The 18,403-nt window shown below is 49.6% G+C and overlaps 4 protein-coding genes across 4 annotated transcripts; 2 read left to right on the top strand and 2 right to left on the bottom strand.

The window, feature by feature from the left end:
• Nucleotides 1–382: 382 nt before the first annotated feature.
• BKA78DRAFT_299760 (uncharacterized protein) lies at nucleotides 383–2,415 on the top strand (the record flags this gene model as incomplete). The annotated part of the gene is made up of 4 exons (XM_066887102.1): nucleotides 383–1,635; nucleotides 1,664–1,871; nucleotides 1,894–2,074; nucleotides 2,123–2,415. 4 exons carry the CDS (start codon nucleotides 383–385, stop codon nucleotides 2,413–2,415), a joined length of 1,935 nt encoding a protein of 644 aa, XP_066738941.1.
• A 1,215-nt stretch (nucleotides 2,416–3,630) lies between these two features.
• On the top strand, nucleotides 3,631–4,812 carry BKA78DRAFT_356904 (uncharacterized protein; the record flags this gene model as incomplete). The annotated part of the gene is made up of 4 exons (XM_066892133.1): nucleotides 3,631–3,654; nucleotides 3,731–3,766; nucleotides 3,814–4,215; nucleotides 4,291–4,812. The coding sequence occupies 4 exons, from the start codon at nucleotides 3,631–3,633 to the stop codon at nucleotides 4,810–4,812; spliced, it is 984 nt and encodes a 327-aa protein (XP_066738940.1).
• Nucleotides 4,813–15,384: 10,572 nt separating this feature from the next.
• BKA78DRAFT_299757 (uncharacterized protein) lies at nucleotides 15,385–16,587 on the bottom strand (the record flags this gene model as incomplete). Its single annotated transcript, XM_066887101.1, has 1 exon — nucleotides 15,385–16,587. The coding sequence occupies one exon, from the start codon at nucleotides 16,585–16,587 to the stop codon at nucleotides 15,385–15,387; it is 1,203 nt and encodes a 400-aa protein (XP_066738939.1).
• Nucleotides 16,588–17,500: 913 nt separating this feature from the next.
• Nucleotides 17,501–18,388, bottom strand: BKA78DRAFT_356900 (uncharacterized protein; the record flags this gene model as incomplete). The annotated part of the gene is made up of 3 exons (XM_066892132.1): nucleotides 17,501–17,604; nucleotides 17,649–18,245; nucleotides 18,298–18,388. 3 exons carry the CDS (start codon nucleotides 18,386–18,388, stop codon nucleotides 17,501–17,503), a joined length of 792 nt encoding a protein of 263 aa, XP_066738938.1.
• Between the last annotated feature and the right edge of the window lie 15 nt (nucleotides 18,389–18,403).

The following is an 18,403-nucleotide window of genomic DNA, read 5'->3' as shown; positions in this document are numbered from 1 at the left end:
TTTCTCGCTTCCTCGTCGGAGTCTCCAAACAGCTTTTGGTAAAGTTCTGGAGCGTACACGAGAGAGTTTTCGTGTTTCCGTGGAGTTGTCGAACACACGCGAAGACAACTTGACATTGATTTTGCATGCGGATTTGTCGAACACGCGCGAAGAGGTTTTCTGTGTTTTCATGGAGTTGTCGAACACGCGCGAAAAGGCTTCCTCTGTTTTCATAGAGTTATCGAACACACGCGAAAACGTTTTCCGTGTTTCCGTGGAGTTGTCGAACACACGCGGACAGGTTTGGCGTCGCATAAACGCTTCCAGAAGCCGGCGGTCAACCCAACCTCCGGCCTTTAAACCACCAACACCGCCCACCACTACACCACCAACGACACCCAAAATGTCTTCATCTAAACATCCAGGTGGACTTCCTCCGAGCGGACCTCCGCAGACGATGCCTCCTCCAGCCCAACCGCCCCAAACGCAAACGGCAGCAACCCAAGAGACCGACAACGAACTCTACCTGATTCCATCGACCCCCCACCGCCGCCGCCGCCGCGCTGACACGGCCCGGGAAGAAGCAGGATGGTTTCCCACCCAGCAGACCCCACACGATCCCGAGGAGTACAAACGTAGGAAATGTTATGTTTGGGACCGTCCTGATCCCCTTGCCATGAATTGGCATCCCGTCGCGCGTTCGGATGATCCGCCTCGTTCCCCTGAGCTAGAGCCTTTTGACTCTGAAGATGAGCGCGAACAGACGCAGCGATCAGTCGAGCTGGGCAACCCAGAGACCTTGGGATGGGGCCAGAGAGAGCCATCCGCCGGGGAACCCGACGACGGACCCCATGTCGGAGGAGCCGACGACGACACCAGAGGACCTGACGACGGACCCCGTGACGACGCCATCGACCCAGCAGAAGACGCAGTGTCGGAGCCTGAAAACAACGACTACGACGAGCCAAACTACGGCGCCTACGGTGGACCGATCCACGAACCAGAAAGGAAATGGGGCAACGAACACCTGACCACACTCTTCGGCATCGAATTTCGGGCTTCGAGTTTCGATGGACCAACGCGCCGATACCTGACGGACTTTTCGGATTCCCTTAGAAAACTGGTACAAAGGGTTTGGGACGAGTCGGAAGATCGTGGCATTCAAGGAGAATGGCAGTACAAGTCTTTTATGAAGCACGGAGTCGCCACGCTCGCCAGTATGAGCACCGAGACTACAGTTGCCATTATAGAAGGCATCCTGCCTCGCGTCGCTGTTGAAGAGAACACTCATTTCCCTCAGGCCAGACTCTACCTCAACCTGTACCAACAGGAACTCAACGACATGAAGGAGAGCCTCCAGAAGGGTGGTCGATTCCAACCGTGCATCTACGCCCAGTACCTGTGTGACGAGCAAGGCAACGGTCCAACCCTTCGCGATATGTGGTTTATCCTGAACGCGCTCCACTCCTACGGCAAGAGAAGCTCACCAAAGTTGGTCGACCTTGTTGACAATGCACACAATCCCCCACCGACGACGCGTACAAGGAGCGATCAAAGAGACCAGAATTCCAGAGGTACTTTGAGACAAAGAGCGGAAGTTCCAAGAGCAGCCGAGTGCCTAAAATCAACGCCTTTGTCGAGGCTGTTCAAGCGCGTGTTCCCCGATTGCCACCTGCACCCGAAGGACACAAAACGTGGTTTGGAGTGCCAAGAGCAAATCTACCAGAGGCGCTTACGGCCACCACGAGACCCTTGGCCGAGTTTGGATTCACCAACAATCACTCCCGGCGCTTCAAGGAACACCGGGACCACATCAGATCAAACTTCCTCATGAACCTCATCGAGGCCATCTGCATCCAGTACATGCCCACCTCTCGCTTAAGGATCCGACAGTATGTCGTGCACATGTGCTAGGAGGTGGAGCAGGGCTGGGTTGGCAAAATCCTGCTCAATCGCATCGGCCTTGGATACACCAACACAGGCTATGGGATGAGCTACCACCCCACTGGACGCAACAACAGCAGCGCCACGACGTTTGCAGTCGGGCACTACCTAAAGTGGGCGGCTCAAGCGAGAACGATTACCCCGTTCAAAAGTAAGTTGGTGCTCAATCACTCCCTGTGCACGCTGACCTGGGCCACAGATGCAATTCATCTCGAGCTCGAAAACCAGAAACGAAGGGCCAGTACACTCAAGGATCAGACGGAAAAAATGCGCGAAGAGGCCCATGACGTCGACGTCAAGACCGGAAAGCTGTTTGAGAAAATCGGCAGCGATGCCGACAAGATTGCGGACAAGGTCGCGCCCACCACCCAGGCCATGAAGGACATCAAAAAAATGATAGCCGACGCCCTGGCGACCAAATACATTGAAGAAGATCCCAGCATTGATGACTCTGACGACGACGGCGGAATTGACGACGAGAATATTGAATGAGCCATTTCTCTGCTTGGACGACGAGGAGGTCGTACGCCTTGATGGGGCGTGGTTTCAAAAATCAGTAGTATAGATTGAATACAATTTCTTCGTGCCTGAAAGTCTTTGACATCTACTCAAGTGATATCTCAACCAGTCTGTATGCGATCGGACGTCGAGACAAGTGTTCAAGCCAAGGGCCGAAAACTGCCGTTTGAAATTAGAATCGAGCAAGGAACACCTGCCCCTTCGCATCAACTACCATCGAGTACAGCCCGAGTAAAACAACTCCGCCATCGCTTCATGACCGCTTCCGCAAACCCAAATTCGAAAAGGACGCAGGTTGATCACAACAATCGTACCGGGTACGAGTGGCAGTCGCCTGTGGGAAGAGCGTTGACAGTAACCAGCAGAATGGCCGATGGTCGCATTTCCAATATTGACAACACTTGCAAAGACGGTGAGTTTCTTACTGACAGAAGCCTCAAGCCGCATCCAATCGAGCCATTACGGCAGCGAGTGGCCGAGAAGCGCCTCGATGTGGAACTGATATCGGCACACCCCACACAAAGACGTATGGGGTGTGCCAGGGGAGAAAGGGGACGAACAAAGGACGAAGTTGGGCTGGGAAAAGCACACTCGAGGCAAACAGGACGGGGCAATGGGTGGACATGGTCGGTCAGGGTCGCTTTGGCCAACTTCGCATCTTGAGACGGGGCAGCGGCAGCGTGCCGTCGGCTCTCTTCGAAGAGGGTAAGCCCTTGGTTACACAGCCGGAACAGTCTGGAGGATCCTCTGGTCAAGCCGCTGTATCAACAACAGTAGTCGCAAATGCCAATTGTGTGCACAGGGAGTGATCAAACGTACCAATCTTGGTTTTGTTGGACTTTGGTATACAATCAATCAAACGTACAAGCTTCTGGTAAGCAGTGGACGTGCTTCGCCACTGTTCCCATGGCGGCATGGAACCGCAAATGGCCTGTTGTTTGCATCCGTGCGCTTCCAGCTCGACGCACATTGGAACAGGGGCCAGTGAGTGCTAGATGCCACGACGGTGGATTGGCGACCAAACCAAGTCTGGGTATTTCTAGTGGATACCCTCCTCCTCTCTTCTCAAGACATCTTTTGCCATCGTCCACCGACGTACTCAACTCTTAAATTCAGCTCTCGCCCAGCTACTGCGCCCTACAGCACCAACCCACTATCACAATAGCCGACAGCGGATCTGACAACGAAATGAACAACAATTGTGGCCAGCTGGTCAGTCAATGTGGTTGTTGTTCTTTAAAATTCGTCAACTGATCAGTAGCAGAAGGGCCCGGAGGGCGAGAAGTAGAATGAGGCCAAGAAGCAGAAGGAGGTCAACACGCCGGTATGTCCACTCGGTATGTTTTATTTTGCAAATCTAACGCATGACAGGAGGACAAAGAGGAGCTCACGCACCCCGGCAAGGCCAACCAGGAATTCTTCAGAGAGTTCAAGGAGCAGAAGATGTTCTGGAACCCATTCGATGCCTTCGCTGCCGAGGTTACCAAGGCCAAGAACCTGGCATCCCTCATGATGAAAAAGAGTAATGAGGTTGCCCAGCAGAAGAACGAGCCGTTCAAGGAGGCCATGGGAATCCAACACACCAACGCGAACAAGATTACAACCGCGCGCAAGGTCCACAAGCAGCAGCGTGAGAAGTGGAAGAACGCGGCAGTCCACCAGCAGGAGATCAACGACATGGCCGTCAAAGACTCACTCGAGGATGAGCTCCGCAAACTCAATGAGAGCAGCCAGCAGCGGCTGCGAGCGGAATCGTGTGAGGCAAAGTGTGTTGTATTGTCTAACTAGTGGAGCAAGCAGCAGCTTGGTGTTGAGTGTGTATATGAGACTATGCCTAAAGGGGACTAGTGCCAGGGCTCCACACGGCAGAGGGTGTCGCCTCCATCACTCAACAAGGTCCAAGGCAATGCCCTGGTGAATGCTCAGGATGAGTTGAAGAAAGCCATGGATGCATCCACCGCTCTGTACACCACGCAGTGCTCGGCCACAGACAAATTCGAAAAGGCCGTCAAGCCGTACCTCGACTGTCTCTTGGAATTTCAGAAGCAGATCAAGGAGCAGGCACAGCTCGAGAAGGGCCAGTCGGTCAAAGTCATGGAAATCGACACCGAGAACATCACGAAGATGAAGGAGCACCGCAAATCCATCGAGAACCTGCTACAGCCTGCCAAGCAAGCCTTTGAACGATCCGCTACCTCTGACGGCTTCACCCTGAGTTTCATCGTCAAGCACGCCGACGTGTACAAGGCGATTGCCCTGATCGACGACGGAATGGCGCGCATGGAGAAAATCGAGGCGAGGATCAATGCCAAGGTCAAGGAGAAGGAGAAGCAGAAGAAGACGGTGGCGCCGGGTCTGCCGACGCAGTGAGAGTGAATGCTGAAGACAAGGCCATGTCACCGACGCAGTGAGGGGCGAATACTGAAGACGAGGCCATGTCAGTTGTTGCCATCCTGGAAGGTAGTCTAGAAATTGGTCAAATGTCATGATTACTAGAGTGGCCAGCAACTTAATAGTACTGCAATAATTACTCCTATCATATTGTACAATGCAACACAATATAATTAATAGCCTACCCCTTACTTATTTAATATAATTAATCCTATAGGCAATATTATAGTATATTACATTATATAAGACTAAAATACTAGTAATATTTAGCTTAGTATTAAGTCTCTACTATAGTACCTATATATTATACTAACTTTAGTTATTTACTATACTAACGCCTTATATCCACCCCTACTTATTTATATATTTTAATATATTTAAAAGTAAATCTATAAGCCCTCTCTTTTTTACTCTTATATCCTCCCTTAATTATTAATACTATAGCTAATAAGAAATATAGGTATAAAATTATATATTACTATCTATAATAAGGTAGAGTACCCTCTTTACTACCTTCTAGTACTCTAATTCTAACTTCTCTACCTTTAAGCTTATTATCTCCTTCTAGTTTACTATCTCTATCTTCTAACTTACTACCTCTTTAAAGCTTACTACCTTATAGTACTTAATCCTTATATAACTTATATAACTAAAGCCCTACTCTAATAGGCACTAATTATATCTCTAAGACCTAGCTAGTAACTAAGCTACTATCTATAAACCTAGTAGAGAATAGCTGCGGCCTATAATATAAAAGATAGGAGAATTTTCTATAACTAAAGTTCTAAGAATAGAAGGTTACTAAGAATATCTATATAAGAACTAGCTAGACCTAGATATATAGCTTTAATATTAAGAACCTAAATATAGGGGAGAGGAAATAGGTTTATAAGAAGTATATAGATAAGAAGGGTTACTTAATTATAGCCTTACTAGATAGAGATACTAGTAACTATATAGACTATCTCTTCTTTATCTATAAGATTAAGTATCCTTTAGGTAAAAGGCTAGTAAGGAAAGCTATAATCTCTATCCTATAATAACTTTATATAAATCCTTAGAGGCTAAATAAGTAATAAGTAATTAATAACTATATCCTCTCCTTTAACCCTAAGTTTTTTAAGCAGCTAATTATTAATTAGGTCTACTATAGAAATATTCTATTCTATAAATTTAAGAGCCCTAACTTCTATATAATCCTTTAGTATCTCTATCTCTCTACTACCTTAGTTAGCCTTACCTATTTAACTATTTATAAGTATATTATAGATAAGTTTAAGTACTACTAGGGTACAGTTACTAATCTTCTTATAGATACCTCTAGCCTTATCTATATCTTATTTAATATATAGACTTTATATAATAACCTTTAGCTCCTTAATATTATTATCTACTTTATTAATAATAACTTAAAGCTCTACTAGCTCCTTATTAGTCTTCCCTTTCTTATAGAGTAGTATACTAGAGACAACTTTATAGAGGAGATTATAGATATTATTAATACCTAGAATATTTAGAATAAGATTAGGTTCTTTATTACTAATAATATAGGTAATAATAATACTTATATTAAGGCCCTCTTCTTAGAGTTTAATTTTAACCTTATTTAGTACTATCTCTATTATATAGACTATATTCTAAATCTAGTCTATTACTAGCTCCTCTTTAGTAAAGATACTAAGGGAATTAAAGATAATAGAGAGGAATCTAATATTAGCTTATAGTATTAGAAGAGTATAATTAGGAAACTCTATAATATTATCTATTAGATTTACTACTCCTATCTTCTTACTAGATATCTCTATAAAGAGTAAGAAGTAGAGGCCTATTATAATAAGAATACCCTAATATATAGTATTATCCTTAATAATACTATAAGGTAGAACTCTACTAAGTATATAATTAACTAGGCTCTCTAGATCCAAGGTGTAATTAAAGCACTTATTAATAATAAGATTTATACCTATAGAAATAAAGAGATTAATAGCTAGTAGTAGTAATACTAGAGCTCCTAGTATAACTTTTAGATATTATAATATACCCTAACTATATACTAGTAAGGCTAGCTATAATTATTAATAACTATCTTAATAGTAATAAATAGAACCTCCTTAAGACCTACTATACTATCCTAATAAAGTTTATAATTATTATAAAGCACCTTAAGGGTAATAGTAAGGAGGAGTAGGGTAGTAGACTTTAGAATATACTTCTAGTAATAGTCTTTCTTAAATATTATCTTAAGAACTTTAAATAGGCCTACTAATATATTAATAACCTTAGATTTAAGTCTAATATCTAGGCTACTTTATAAAAGCTTTAGGATTACTTCTCTTAGATAGATAATTCTCTAGCTTATACTACTACTATTATTCTTTATCCCTAAAAGAGATAGAAGTACCTTAAGTAGATATAGAAAAATAATACTACTTCTCTAGATTCTATAAGGATTCAGATCTAATAGCTATAGGATAGCTATAAAGAATATTACTAAGTATAGAGATTATATATAAAAGAGCCACCCTAGAAGAGATTAATGATAGAATTATATAATAACTTTAAGAACTTTCTTAATATATCTTTCTATAAATTAATACCTAAACTAGTAGAGAATAAGTATAATACCTAGATTAATAAGTATACTTAACTAGAATAGGATACTTACCTCCCTCTTATATATTAGTACTACTAATATAAGTAGTTCCTATATCTTATATAAATAGTAATTAATATTCTTTTAATCTCTACTATATCTTTAGAGGTAGAGTATATATTTAGTATAGCTAATTAGATAATTACTCTATAAAAGAACTACCTTAAGGGTAATACTATTACTATTAGCTAAATAATATAATCCTAGATCTATACTAGAGTAGTTACTATAGAGTAGTCTCCTATTTAGATTACTATCTTATATACTTAAAAGGTCTCTTTACTATCTTCTCTTTATATTTCTATAACTCTACTCTTAGATAATTACCTAATTCTCTTAGTAAAATTTAATTAACTATTAATATATTATTTATATATAACTTAATACTCTAATTTAATTACTACCTACTACTCTTACTTCTAAAACTCTTCTTAGTAAAGAAGAAAGAGTAGTAGGTAGGGTTTTTACTTAATTACTTAAAGATATTAAAATAAGGGGTAAATTCTACCAGGTGGTATATTACTATTAATATAACTAGTAAAGGTAATATGATATAATAATTATAATACAAGTCAATTATTAGTCAATACAATATAGGTTTCCTTATTACGCTGTGTAATCCATGCAATGTGGACTGTATATTATGTTGCATTACATTGCTGGCCACTCTGATGATTACCACCTATTTACTTCGGATTGCAAGTGACTGTCGCTTACCATTGCAGAAGATGCGCCGGTGGTGTTGGCCACTTGTACTCCTCATAGACGATGGACAACAAAGTCTGGGTCAGCATCGCCAAAGGAACTCTTCCGCCACGTGTGGTTGTACCTTGGTCCATTTCCTTTACTTCAGCTGCTGCTGACTCTAACTTTGAGTAGCAGTTTCTTGGCCTCTGTTACCAAAGCTTGTCCAATTTCTGCTCGAGCGCATCTGATGTCTCTCCTGACCCCTACCTGTCCATGCATCCTTACCACAGGAGAGCAAGAATGTCCATCTGTCTTTGGTATAGCTCTGGGATGGTGTTTGGACCACAAGACCCCCATTCTGCACACCAGTGTCCTTGACATACAGCGCACTTGGGTAGACAGGGGCTGGTGAGAGCCTGGCGGCGTAACTACCCACTCATAACTGCCAGTCTTGGTCAGCCGATAAACCAGTCTAACAGCATGGGGACACTGGTTGGGTGGAAGCAAAACCACCAAGCGGACGTTTCCCGAATCGATCCTTTCCATCATCATTGTGGTTGTGGTGAGACGGGAGGGCCTCGGACCCAGCAACATTTGCTCCACGGCGAGATTGCCTCCACGACCACGTCCAGCGTCTCTCATTTGGAAAGGATTGTAATTGACATCTCGTGTGTTTGGTCTGGGCTGGTGGACAACAGGATCTGGCGCAAGACGCGAGGGCCCTGCTACCAGTGACGAGGAAATTGTGGGATTCATTGAGCTCTTTGTAGCCCTGTTGAAAGGTTTCATGTACACGATTGAAAAGCAAGTTGGCGTTGCATGTACCCAACGAAGAGGTTGGTGGCTGAACTGGCTTGAGTTGGCGGGACTCGGAAACACGATTGGATGCAAGAGCTTCGATCTGCTGAATACCATTAGAAATGTTAAGGCTAGCGAGAGTGTCGGACGCGAGCCATCGCCAGCTCGCCCAGCGTTAAAGTGGTGGCGGTAGCTGTTGTTATCATTTCTTGTTGGTAGGGCTCGAATCAGTGGTGGAGGGCGTGGGGGAGTGGGGAGTCAGCAGGCGTCGCAGAGCATCGATAAAAAGTCGGGCGTGTAGTCCAATCACAAGAATGAGCTCCAATAGCAAATTTTTGACGACGCAGTGTTTCAGAAACGAAATACATTCAATCCTAGACTATCTCTGTGTGTACCGGGAGTCATCATACTCGCAGCTCAAATCGACAACTTCTCCCGCCTCTCCTCATCCGCCAGCAGCATCGCATGACCGTGCCTCTTTTCGCGCGCCTTGATGCGTTGATAGTCAATCGGCTCCTCAATGGTAAGACCCTCGAGCGTCTTGACACGAGACACGGCAACGTAGGCAAGGCCGGCGACAATTTCTTCGTCGTTCAAATTGACCACAACCTCATCCTCTGTCATGCCTCGCGCCTCGTGTGCGGTAATTGCGTGTGCAAGCGTCATTGGGAACTGTGTCCGCCAATGCATTCTGTCCCTGAAGTAGAAATGGTATTCCCGAGGCAGGATGGGAATCACTGGCTTCCCGTCGCCGTTGCGGTACAGGGATGGGCCGTCATACTTGTCTAGGACGACCAATATTGCCGCCGGCAGCGCATTTCGCGGGTCCTGTGTTCCCTCGGCCCATACAATGTCTTCCACGGTCCCGAGAGCACCGTTGACGATGCCGCGCTCGATCCATAGATTCTTCGTAATCATGATGCGCGCGCCGATGCAGATTGGAAACTTGACGCGCAGGCCGTTGGCTTGGTCGGTGGTGGCATGGACTGCAGTCGAGGGGAAGTGGCTGGCCTGGATCCATACAACTGGCTGGTTGGTGGATCGCAAAAGTTCTTCATTCGCGGCATCGACCTTTTCGCTCTTGGTGTAGATCCGGAGAGCTTTGGACTGCACGGGCTGTGTAGCGACCCGCTTTGAGAGGGTCTGGAGGTGTTCAGGGCGAAAGTCTCGTGTGCGCAGGCCTTCAATTGCCGCGAGGAAACCAGGATCTTGTTGTCTCATGATGGTCTTGAGGCAGCAGCAGACGTTGAAGCTTTCATAGACTCGGCGGCCATGTCTGTCTTCGTCATTCTCGGGCTCCGGGGTGAATAGCGCAAGGCCTGACACGGGCATTGGCTGCCAAAAGTCACCGGACAGTATGACACTGAGGCCGCCGAGCCATGTGTCGTTGTTCTTGATTTGTCTCAGTCTCTTGTCGATCCAGCTCATGACCGACAGAGAAATCATCGACTTTTCGTCAATCACCAAGTAGCGGCAATTTGCAAATTTTTGAGGGAAGGAAGTCAGAGGGACGTAGGCTCCAGGGCTGTCAGGAATTCTCAAAGTGGTGTGCAGAGCGGTGCCATCAATTTCCACATCTGCTCGACCGACGGACGTGATGATGATGACAGGATCTGGCTGGTCATATGCCTCGGCCAGGGCGCGAAGATGTGACACAGTCGCCTTGACGGCGTAGGTCTTGCCGGAGCCCGAACGACCTTCGACGTCCATCCGCAAAGGCTCGGTCGGTGCGTTGAGGGAGTCCTCGTAGTGACGACGGAACCGATCAAACATCTTGCGCTGGTCCTCGTTGAGGGTGCCCGGGTCGATCCGAGTTGGAGCGGGAGGATGATTCCTTTGGGTAACTTCCAGCCAATTCGCTGGCACATGCCGATGTCCGACGTGAGTGCTCCAATCCTTTTTCAAGTCGACGGGGCGATGACCGATTGCGACAGATTGAGCGCTGCCAGGCATCTGCGCAGCAAGAGCATTCCAGTCGGCATCAACGTCCTCGGGGGCGTAAAGGTCGTAGACGTGGTTGTGGATTTCGAGACATTTTTCGTACGCCTGAGTAAAGGTTGGGAAATGTTGACCTTGGACAATTTTGAGCTGATCAAAGGTGCGGAAGGGATGGTTAAGCATCAGCTTCGTGCGGCAGTAGTCGTCATACCTAGGGGTGTCCTTATCCGATGGGTACCTCGGCAGGTAGAGAGGGATGCGCTCATTGTCCCTGCTAAGCGGCGTCCATTCTGTCGGTGCGTGTTCTGTGTTGTAGCGATGGACAACTGACGCCAGCGGTACATTCTCAATGTTTATTCCGCGTTCCATGAACCGCTTGACCAGAGAACCACGCGGTTCGAGACCCGACTGCTTTTCGTCGACGTAGCAGTCCACATTGATAAAATCCCGGGATGAGTGGACGAGGGGGAGCCGCAGCAGCATGTGGCAGACCTCCTGGCTGCAAACGTCCCGACTGGAGAAGAAGCGGCACAGCAGGGAGGTGACCATGGCCTCCATCGACCCAGTGTTGACGGCCGGCATGATGTTTTCAACAAGATCCTTGTAAGTGGCGGATGGTGAGTGTGGCTTGCTCAAAAAGCTGTCAATGTCGTTGTTGGCGGACTCGACATTGACACATGGTTGGATGTCAGTGCTTGCTAACCAGGACATGATGACGACAGGGTCGAATCCAACGAGGCGTCCGTCGTCGCGCGGTGGATCGAAGCGGGAAAAGCCGCCAAACACAGCAACGGTTCCATCGGCGTGCGGAGGCCTGGGATAGCCGTACCGACAGGAATTGTCGAGGTTGCAGTTGGTGACGCAACTATGCATTTGCGCATGATTGACGGCGGTGGCGAGCGAAGCGGTGGTGTTGATGAATGGACTTTGCAAGGCGCTCGGGGCGTCTGGCGCCGGGGCGGGACGGCCAGGGTCTGGGTTGCAGGCCTCGACGTAGTTTGACCAGAATGTGTTGAATTCGGCCTCGCTGGGTGGGTTTGATATCCAGAAGACTGCATGGAAATGAGGCGCTCCTCCGGCCTGCCACTCAATTTGGTACCACCAGTCTGCAATGTTGTATTTTGGCTTCAACACTGTCTTGAAGAAAAGATCAAAACGCGACTCAAAGTGTTGAGCGGCGATGTGCGGGTGAGCTTCAATCTTTCGGGCAGACCTGGCCCTCCTTTCCGCACGACTTTCCCGCTTCCAAGTCTCGTAGTCTGGGTACAGTTTGGCCAGTGAATCCCAGTGCTCTAATGCAGAAGAGAAGGAACAGAACATGTTTGGCGGTCCTAGTTGTCTGACCATGGCACGCAGCTTGCGCCGCTGGGTATTCCAGAACGGCGGAGACCCCGTGATCGACTCAGCTTGGTGGAGAATGCTACTGAGGAGCGCGTTGTGTGCCAGGGAGTCCTCGGAGCACGCGGCCAGTAGCTCTTCCGCAGTAAAGGTGCTGTCGGTTTTATGTTGTCGCGCATAGTAATCAGCTTGGGAGCACACCTGTCGCTGGAAGGTGAGGTTGTAGATAGACATCAAGAATGCCTTATGCCCAATGAAGCTTCCGCACTTTTGCTTCAAGAGATGTTCAACATAGTCGGGCCATTCTATTGCACGAAGTCGTGGCATGACGAATTCTGCTTGGCCGTTTGGAAAGAGAGTGGGAAACATTAAAGAGACGAGGGGGTATTTCTTGAATTCGGACACAGGGAACCCTGGCCGGTCATCGACTTCGGGGATGTTGGGGCGCTCAAATGACACAATGTCCGGTACGGCGTGAACCTCAGGTGGTGGAGGGTTGGAAACAGCCGTGATAAACTCGTCCGTCTGGCGTATGAACATGTCCATAATGTCACCATCCTCGGGTAATTCGCTCATGGCCCCTTCGTCGACTGTAACGTCTTTGTAGCCGGAATGACAATGAATGTAGTGACCCAACCACTTCTCGACAAGATATCGCCTGACCTGGAAGACGCCGGCAAACTGTCGCCGGTGGGCGGCGTTGAAGTTCCTGGGGGCAAAGACAATCTGCGCGAGTTTTTCGGGCCTGACGGGCAGACTTTTCGACAGCCAGACATTCTCCCGGAGGTGGTGCGCAGTGTAGCCGCGCTGTTTTCCGATCTTGCGGACGGAAATGACAACTTGTGCACTGGCAACGAGCTGCTCCTCAATCTCAGAGAGCGGCTCGAGGTTGTATATCAAGGATGGCTGCAACAGGTTGAGCGCGGAGTAGAAGTAGGTTGCTTTGCCTTTGTCGAGTTTCAAGCACCTCTTGCAGACGCGATCTTGGAGGTCCATTTCGAACCAAGCTTGTTCGCACCTCCGGCAAATGGCGAGTCGTCTACCGGCCAGTGCTGCCTCGAAGCTCTGGATGGTCGCGGCGTCATTGGCCGGCAGCGGTGTCTGGGTGCGGGCGTCCATTGTGGTGGTGCGGCGGCAGGAGGAGAATCGGACAGAGTGGGCCGGCAGCGAAGGGGACGAGGTCGAGATGCAGTCGGTGGCCAGAGGAGAAAAGAGGAAAAGGTTTCGTGGGAAGAGAGAATTGGAGTTTATACCCGTCGGTGCGTGGAGGCAGGAAGGCGCCTTCCACTCTCGGCGTCAACCTGCGCACCTCAACCCAAGAAACAACACCAACCTCAGAAATCTACTCGTCATGCAAGACTACTCGATCATTCCTCCACTGGCGACGTCGACCAGCTCTACCACCTGCGCAAAACTGGCGCCTCCCAGGTCGTCGCGTGGTTCCCCGGCCATTGCTCGTTTCCAGAGCGTGTCAAGGCACGATTTTTGTGAGAGTCGCGCGCGAGGCCGATGCCATTGTCGAGGCCATTTCATCAATGCTCTCAGTCGTCGCTGGCGGCGCCAATGGGTGGTCGAACAGCGTCTGAAAGCAGTCGAGTGAAGACGCTGGTGTTGCGGCGACCGTTGAGCTTCGCCACTGTGACCAGCCTCAACTTTTTCAAGCCACGACGAAGCGCCATCCTCCCACCTTCTCTTCCATCCATCACGCGAGCTCGGCGCTCAACATCATCGACTCCCTCCGCGTCCTGACGCCTCCGTCCCGCCGATGCCGTCCCTCTCCGTCCCGATTCGCAAAATTCGATTACGAACAATGTCAAGCCGCTATTCTGGACACATGGAACAAAGAGAGGGATAGTAGAGTGGCGGGGAATGTCTACGGACAAAGGACAATGAGACAGATGAGAGGTTCTGCGCGGCAGGCAGGTCGAGCGGAGCGTGGCGGGCACATACAATTCGAGTCGGCGAGGGACCTCGTGGGAAGCGCGACGCCGTGATGTCTTTTAGATGCGGTGTCCGCAGATTTGACTCGCAGTGCGGCGAGAAATGGAATCGTCTGAAGGGGCAAAGAGCAGGGAAGCGCGGCGTTGTGCTGCGTTTTTGGTGTCAAGACACGGTCCTGCAAGCCGGTGGCTTTTCGCGTGGTTAGTATGGTATTGTACAAGCTTCTCTGTCTACAAACGCGTGAGACAATCGAATGGCGTACGCACAGGGAGCATTCGTAGAGACGGACCATACAACACGGTTACTCGGAGAGATGCTCAGGGTCGAGGTGAAAATAAGCTTCGGAGGCAAGGGTGTCTACCTTCTGAATATCGTTAGGAATGTCGAAGCTAGCGAGGGTGGACGGACAGGTAGATCCTGGCGCAAGGGCTGGACGTGGGCCTTTGTCAGCACACCGGAGCCTTGGCTAATACAAGACGACGTACGGTCGAATCGACACTGCAAGAGGAGAAACTCGATTGATGCCATGTACAAAACACATTTTCTCTTCTTCTTGGACGAAACCGCAAAACCACCCTCTCCGTCGCCGTTATCCCTCGAAACAGAAACACTGGAAATTGCCGCAGACGACAAGTGCCCTGGCCGTCATCCCGCCTCCACATCTACTGATCTTGAGGCTGGTCGTCCAGGCCCAGACTCTTGTTGATCTTTCCTGCCTCTTGTTCTCGAAGTTGTACAAGGTTGTAATCGTGAAGTCGTCCCTCATACTTGCACGGCTGACGGCGACTAGGAGAAACTCTAGTTGGTACCTCTGCATCGTGTCCTCACTGAGACTGAATTTATGGTAGACGGCTTTGAAGAAGAGTTTCGCGAGTCCGGCGGCTACGCGGCTGTTATCCTCGGGCCCCTCTATTTTTTGTGAGTAACTTTTTCAGTAGTGCTATCCGCGATGGCGCAACTTACACTGGAAACGTCTTCCTCGTTTGGCAGATTGCTTTGGGTGTCCTCGAGACTGTTTCCCATCGCCAGATTGAGTTGTTGCTGCTGGAGACGTTCCTAGTCCAGAATCCTGTTCTCAATTGCTTGGTCGAGATATGGATCATTGCTTTTGGTCTTCTTGGGAGGTGCAAGTACAATCTTCTCCACATCTCTTCTCTCCCCTGTGGCCTCGCGCTCCACCCTGGTCCTTTGCAATTTCAATAGTCTCTCCTGCTTCGCTTGCGCTTCTTCTTCCCTTTCCCTCGCTTGTTTGTGCTTTTGAGACTCTTCTGCTGAAGCCTTCTTTTGCCCTTGTTTCCGGAGCTTTCGGCTTGAGATCGACCTGAAGACTGGCCTGAAGACTGGCCTGAAGACTGGCCTGAAGACCGAGCTTGAGGTTGCCGGACTCGGAGCCGCTGGGCTGAAGACCGAGCTTGAGACTGCTGGGCTCCAGAGGGCGAGGATCCGACACTCTTGCCGCGCTTCTTTGCCGGCTTTTCAGACCCTGAACTGGTCGGGCGATCACCAACGGCCGGATCCTGATGCTTCTCTTTCCTCTTCGGCGGGCGGTCGCTCTCGGTAAAGATTGGCCGAAGCACATCTTCCACGCTCGATATGAATTGATGTTGTCTCGCGCGAATCATGGGGGGCGAGTCTACAGAGCGGATTTTGGCCTGATCGGGACTGTCGTTGACATGCTCCTTGCCGGAGCTTTGGTCCTTCTGCAGGAACGACGTCAGGGACGGTTCCTGGTAGAGGGACGACGAAGTTTGCGTCGTTGAGTCAGACGGTTCTTCCGAAAATTTATGAAAAGAGCCCGGAGTCCCTGGCTCGTCGCTGCCAGTGGGCGCGGGCACGTCGCCGGCCAACGGTTGAGAAACAGGCGAGGGATCGAGTGAGGGGAGGTTGGGGTCGTAGGTCGTGTAGTGATCTGGACGAGGATGAATGGGAGAGGGAGCACGGGCTGGGAGGTCGTTCGCCCAAGGAATGGGCATTCGAGACTGTCCCCGACCAAATGAGCGGCCAAGAGAACGGGTACCTTCGGCAATTGAACCATTGAAGTTGAACGTCGTGCGAGCGGTGCCATGGGGGTGGGTCGAGGTGCCAGCGCGACGCAATGGCGATGATGGTACCAGCGAGCTTCCAGACGCGGAGCCCTCGCCGCCGGGGGGCGGCCTAGTTTGCAGTGGACCTGGACGCCGACTCTCTGCGTAGCTGGGGATGCCGGTTTGGTGAGCCGGGGTGGTAGTGGCGGCTGCAGCGTCCAGGCGGAGCTGCTCCATTTGCTCGGCGGTCCGGTAAAGACTGTCAATACCCGGATTGAGAGCCTCATGTACAGCCATCCTCTTTTTTTCATCGTCAATGCAGTCATCGAGGGACTTCAAGAGATCATCGCACAGCTGATCCTCGGGTGAAGACATGATGACGATACGGGTGTCAAGATACGGGTGTGGCATGAAGCCAGCGACGGGGGCGGGGCTTTTATATGAGCGAGGAGTTTTCATCACTACGAAGCCTCCCCGTGCAGTCAGTTTGGACATGGAAGTTTCCATCAGTGCGACGGCTCTTTGCGAGTTTTCGCCCGTCAACACGAAAACTCCATGAGCATTCGGTTTGGCAGTCAAGTTTCCTGGTCACTGCGAAAACCCCCGAACATTCCGACGCCCTTTCAGTGGTTGCGGGTAAAACAGGTAGACGAACGTTTGGTGTTTTGGCAAACTAAAAACGCGTGCGGCGTGCGTCCAACTATGCTCGAAGAGGAAAGGCGAGAATCTCCACGCACGCGGGTCACGAATGCTCCTTGTGTAACGTAGAGCTATCCCGACTCTCTCGTTTCTCTACCTCCAGATGCCGATGTGTGTGGCAATTGAAGACTCCTGGGGAGACTGCTTCAATAAACTTAAGGCATGGGAATTGCAACAGTGGTGTATACCCGTGTCATGACGAAGGCAATGGTCCGACCCTCCGCGATCTCTGGGAGATCATAGATCCGTTGGAATCAGGGCGACGACGGCGATGAGTGGGCTGTCATCACTGACAATGCACAAGGAACACCAAAAGGCAACGCATCTCCGCACGAATGTTGAGTCAGACTGCTGGGAGCAATGAAGCTGACACTCGAAAATTTCATCAATGGTGTTTACGGGATTTGTAACTCCTTGCCCAGCCCAACACTCTTCCGTGCCGTCCTCTCAAATCTCTTTCCGAACGACAAGGCCCCATATGGTAGGCAAGGAGAGACCCGAATGATGCTACGTACAAAACCCATTTTCTCTCTTGGAGCGAAACCACAAGACTGCCCTATCCTCGAAAGCACCCTGGCCGTTGTCCAATCTACTGAGGCTGGTCATCCGGGCACATGACCTGCTTGATCTTCGCCAGCTTTCTGGCCTGCTCATTGGACAGCTGGTCGACCTTGGCTCTCTCGGCCTTTAGGTCTTTGATTGTTCAACCTTTGGCAGGAAGGCAGCCAGCTTGATACCTCTGTTCACAGCGCCGATGACAAAGTCGTGGAAGTCTTGGATGCGGTCGGGGTCCAGCTCTGGCAGCGTTTGTCCCAGGAGCTGGTTGATGTGGTCCAAGTTCGAGGAACGAGTGGCGTGGGCCGGTTGCTGCTGTGGAGGAGGAGGAGAGGTCGCGCACTCATGGAACATGGAGATGAGGTGGTCAGCCTCGCTGCGGACATATCCTTGGTAGATGTTGTCCAGAAATCCCTCAAACTTCTGGTTGCTGTTGTCGTCTTGGAGAGTCACACGCTGTTCAGTAACGAGCGTGTCCAACTCCTTCATGGTATCCACGGCATCGCCGTGAACTTGTTGGGTCGTGGCGGGCGCGGTTTTGCGAATGACGGGCAGGCCGGCCATGAGCGCAAGACTCTGGAGGTTTCCGTCGGCATTATCGTCGTCCAAGGCCACGCGCTGTTCATTGACGAGCTGGTCCAACGCGTTCATGACATCCACGGCGTTGCCGTGAGCTTGCTGGGTGGTTGCGGGCGCGGCTGTGCGAACGCTCGGGAAGGAGGCTGTGAGTGCAGCACCCTCAAGTGCCACACGCAGACTGTTGACGAGCTCATCCATGACTGTATACAAAGTCAGCGAGAGAGGAAAGACGGAAGAGATGCAGGAATACACTCTGCTCTGGCAGACTGACGGCATTTGGCCGAAGACCAGTGGTAATGGTCACCGACCGCAACGCAAAGGCTTTGGTTTGCGCAGAAGACATGGTGGTGGGCAGAGG

This window comes from Phyllosticta capitalensis, assembly GCF_038381095.1.
Source record: "Phyllosticta capitalensis strain CBS 128856 chromosome Unknown BKA78scaffold_12, whole genome shotgun sequence".
NCBI classification, from domain to species: domain Eukaryota; kingdom Fungi; phylum Ascomycota; class Dothideomycetes; order Botryosphaeriales; family Phyllostictaceae; genus Phyllosticta; species Phyllosticta capitalensis.
The sequence above is the reverse complement of the archived record's forward strand: the minus strand, read 5'-3'. Positions and strand labels throughout refer to the sequence as shown.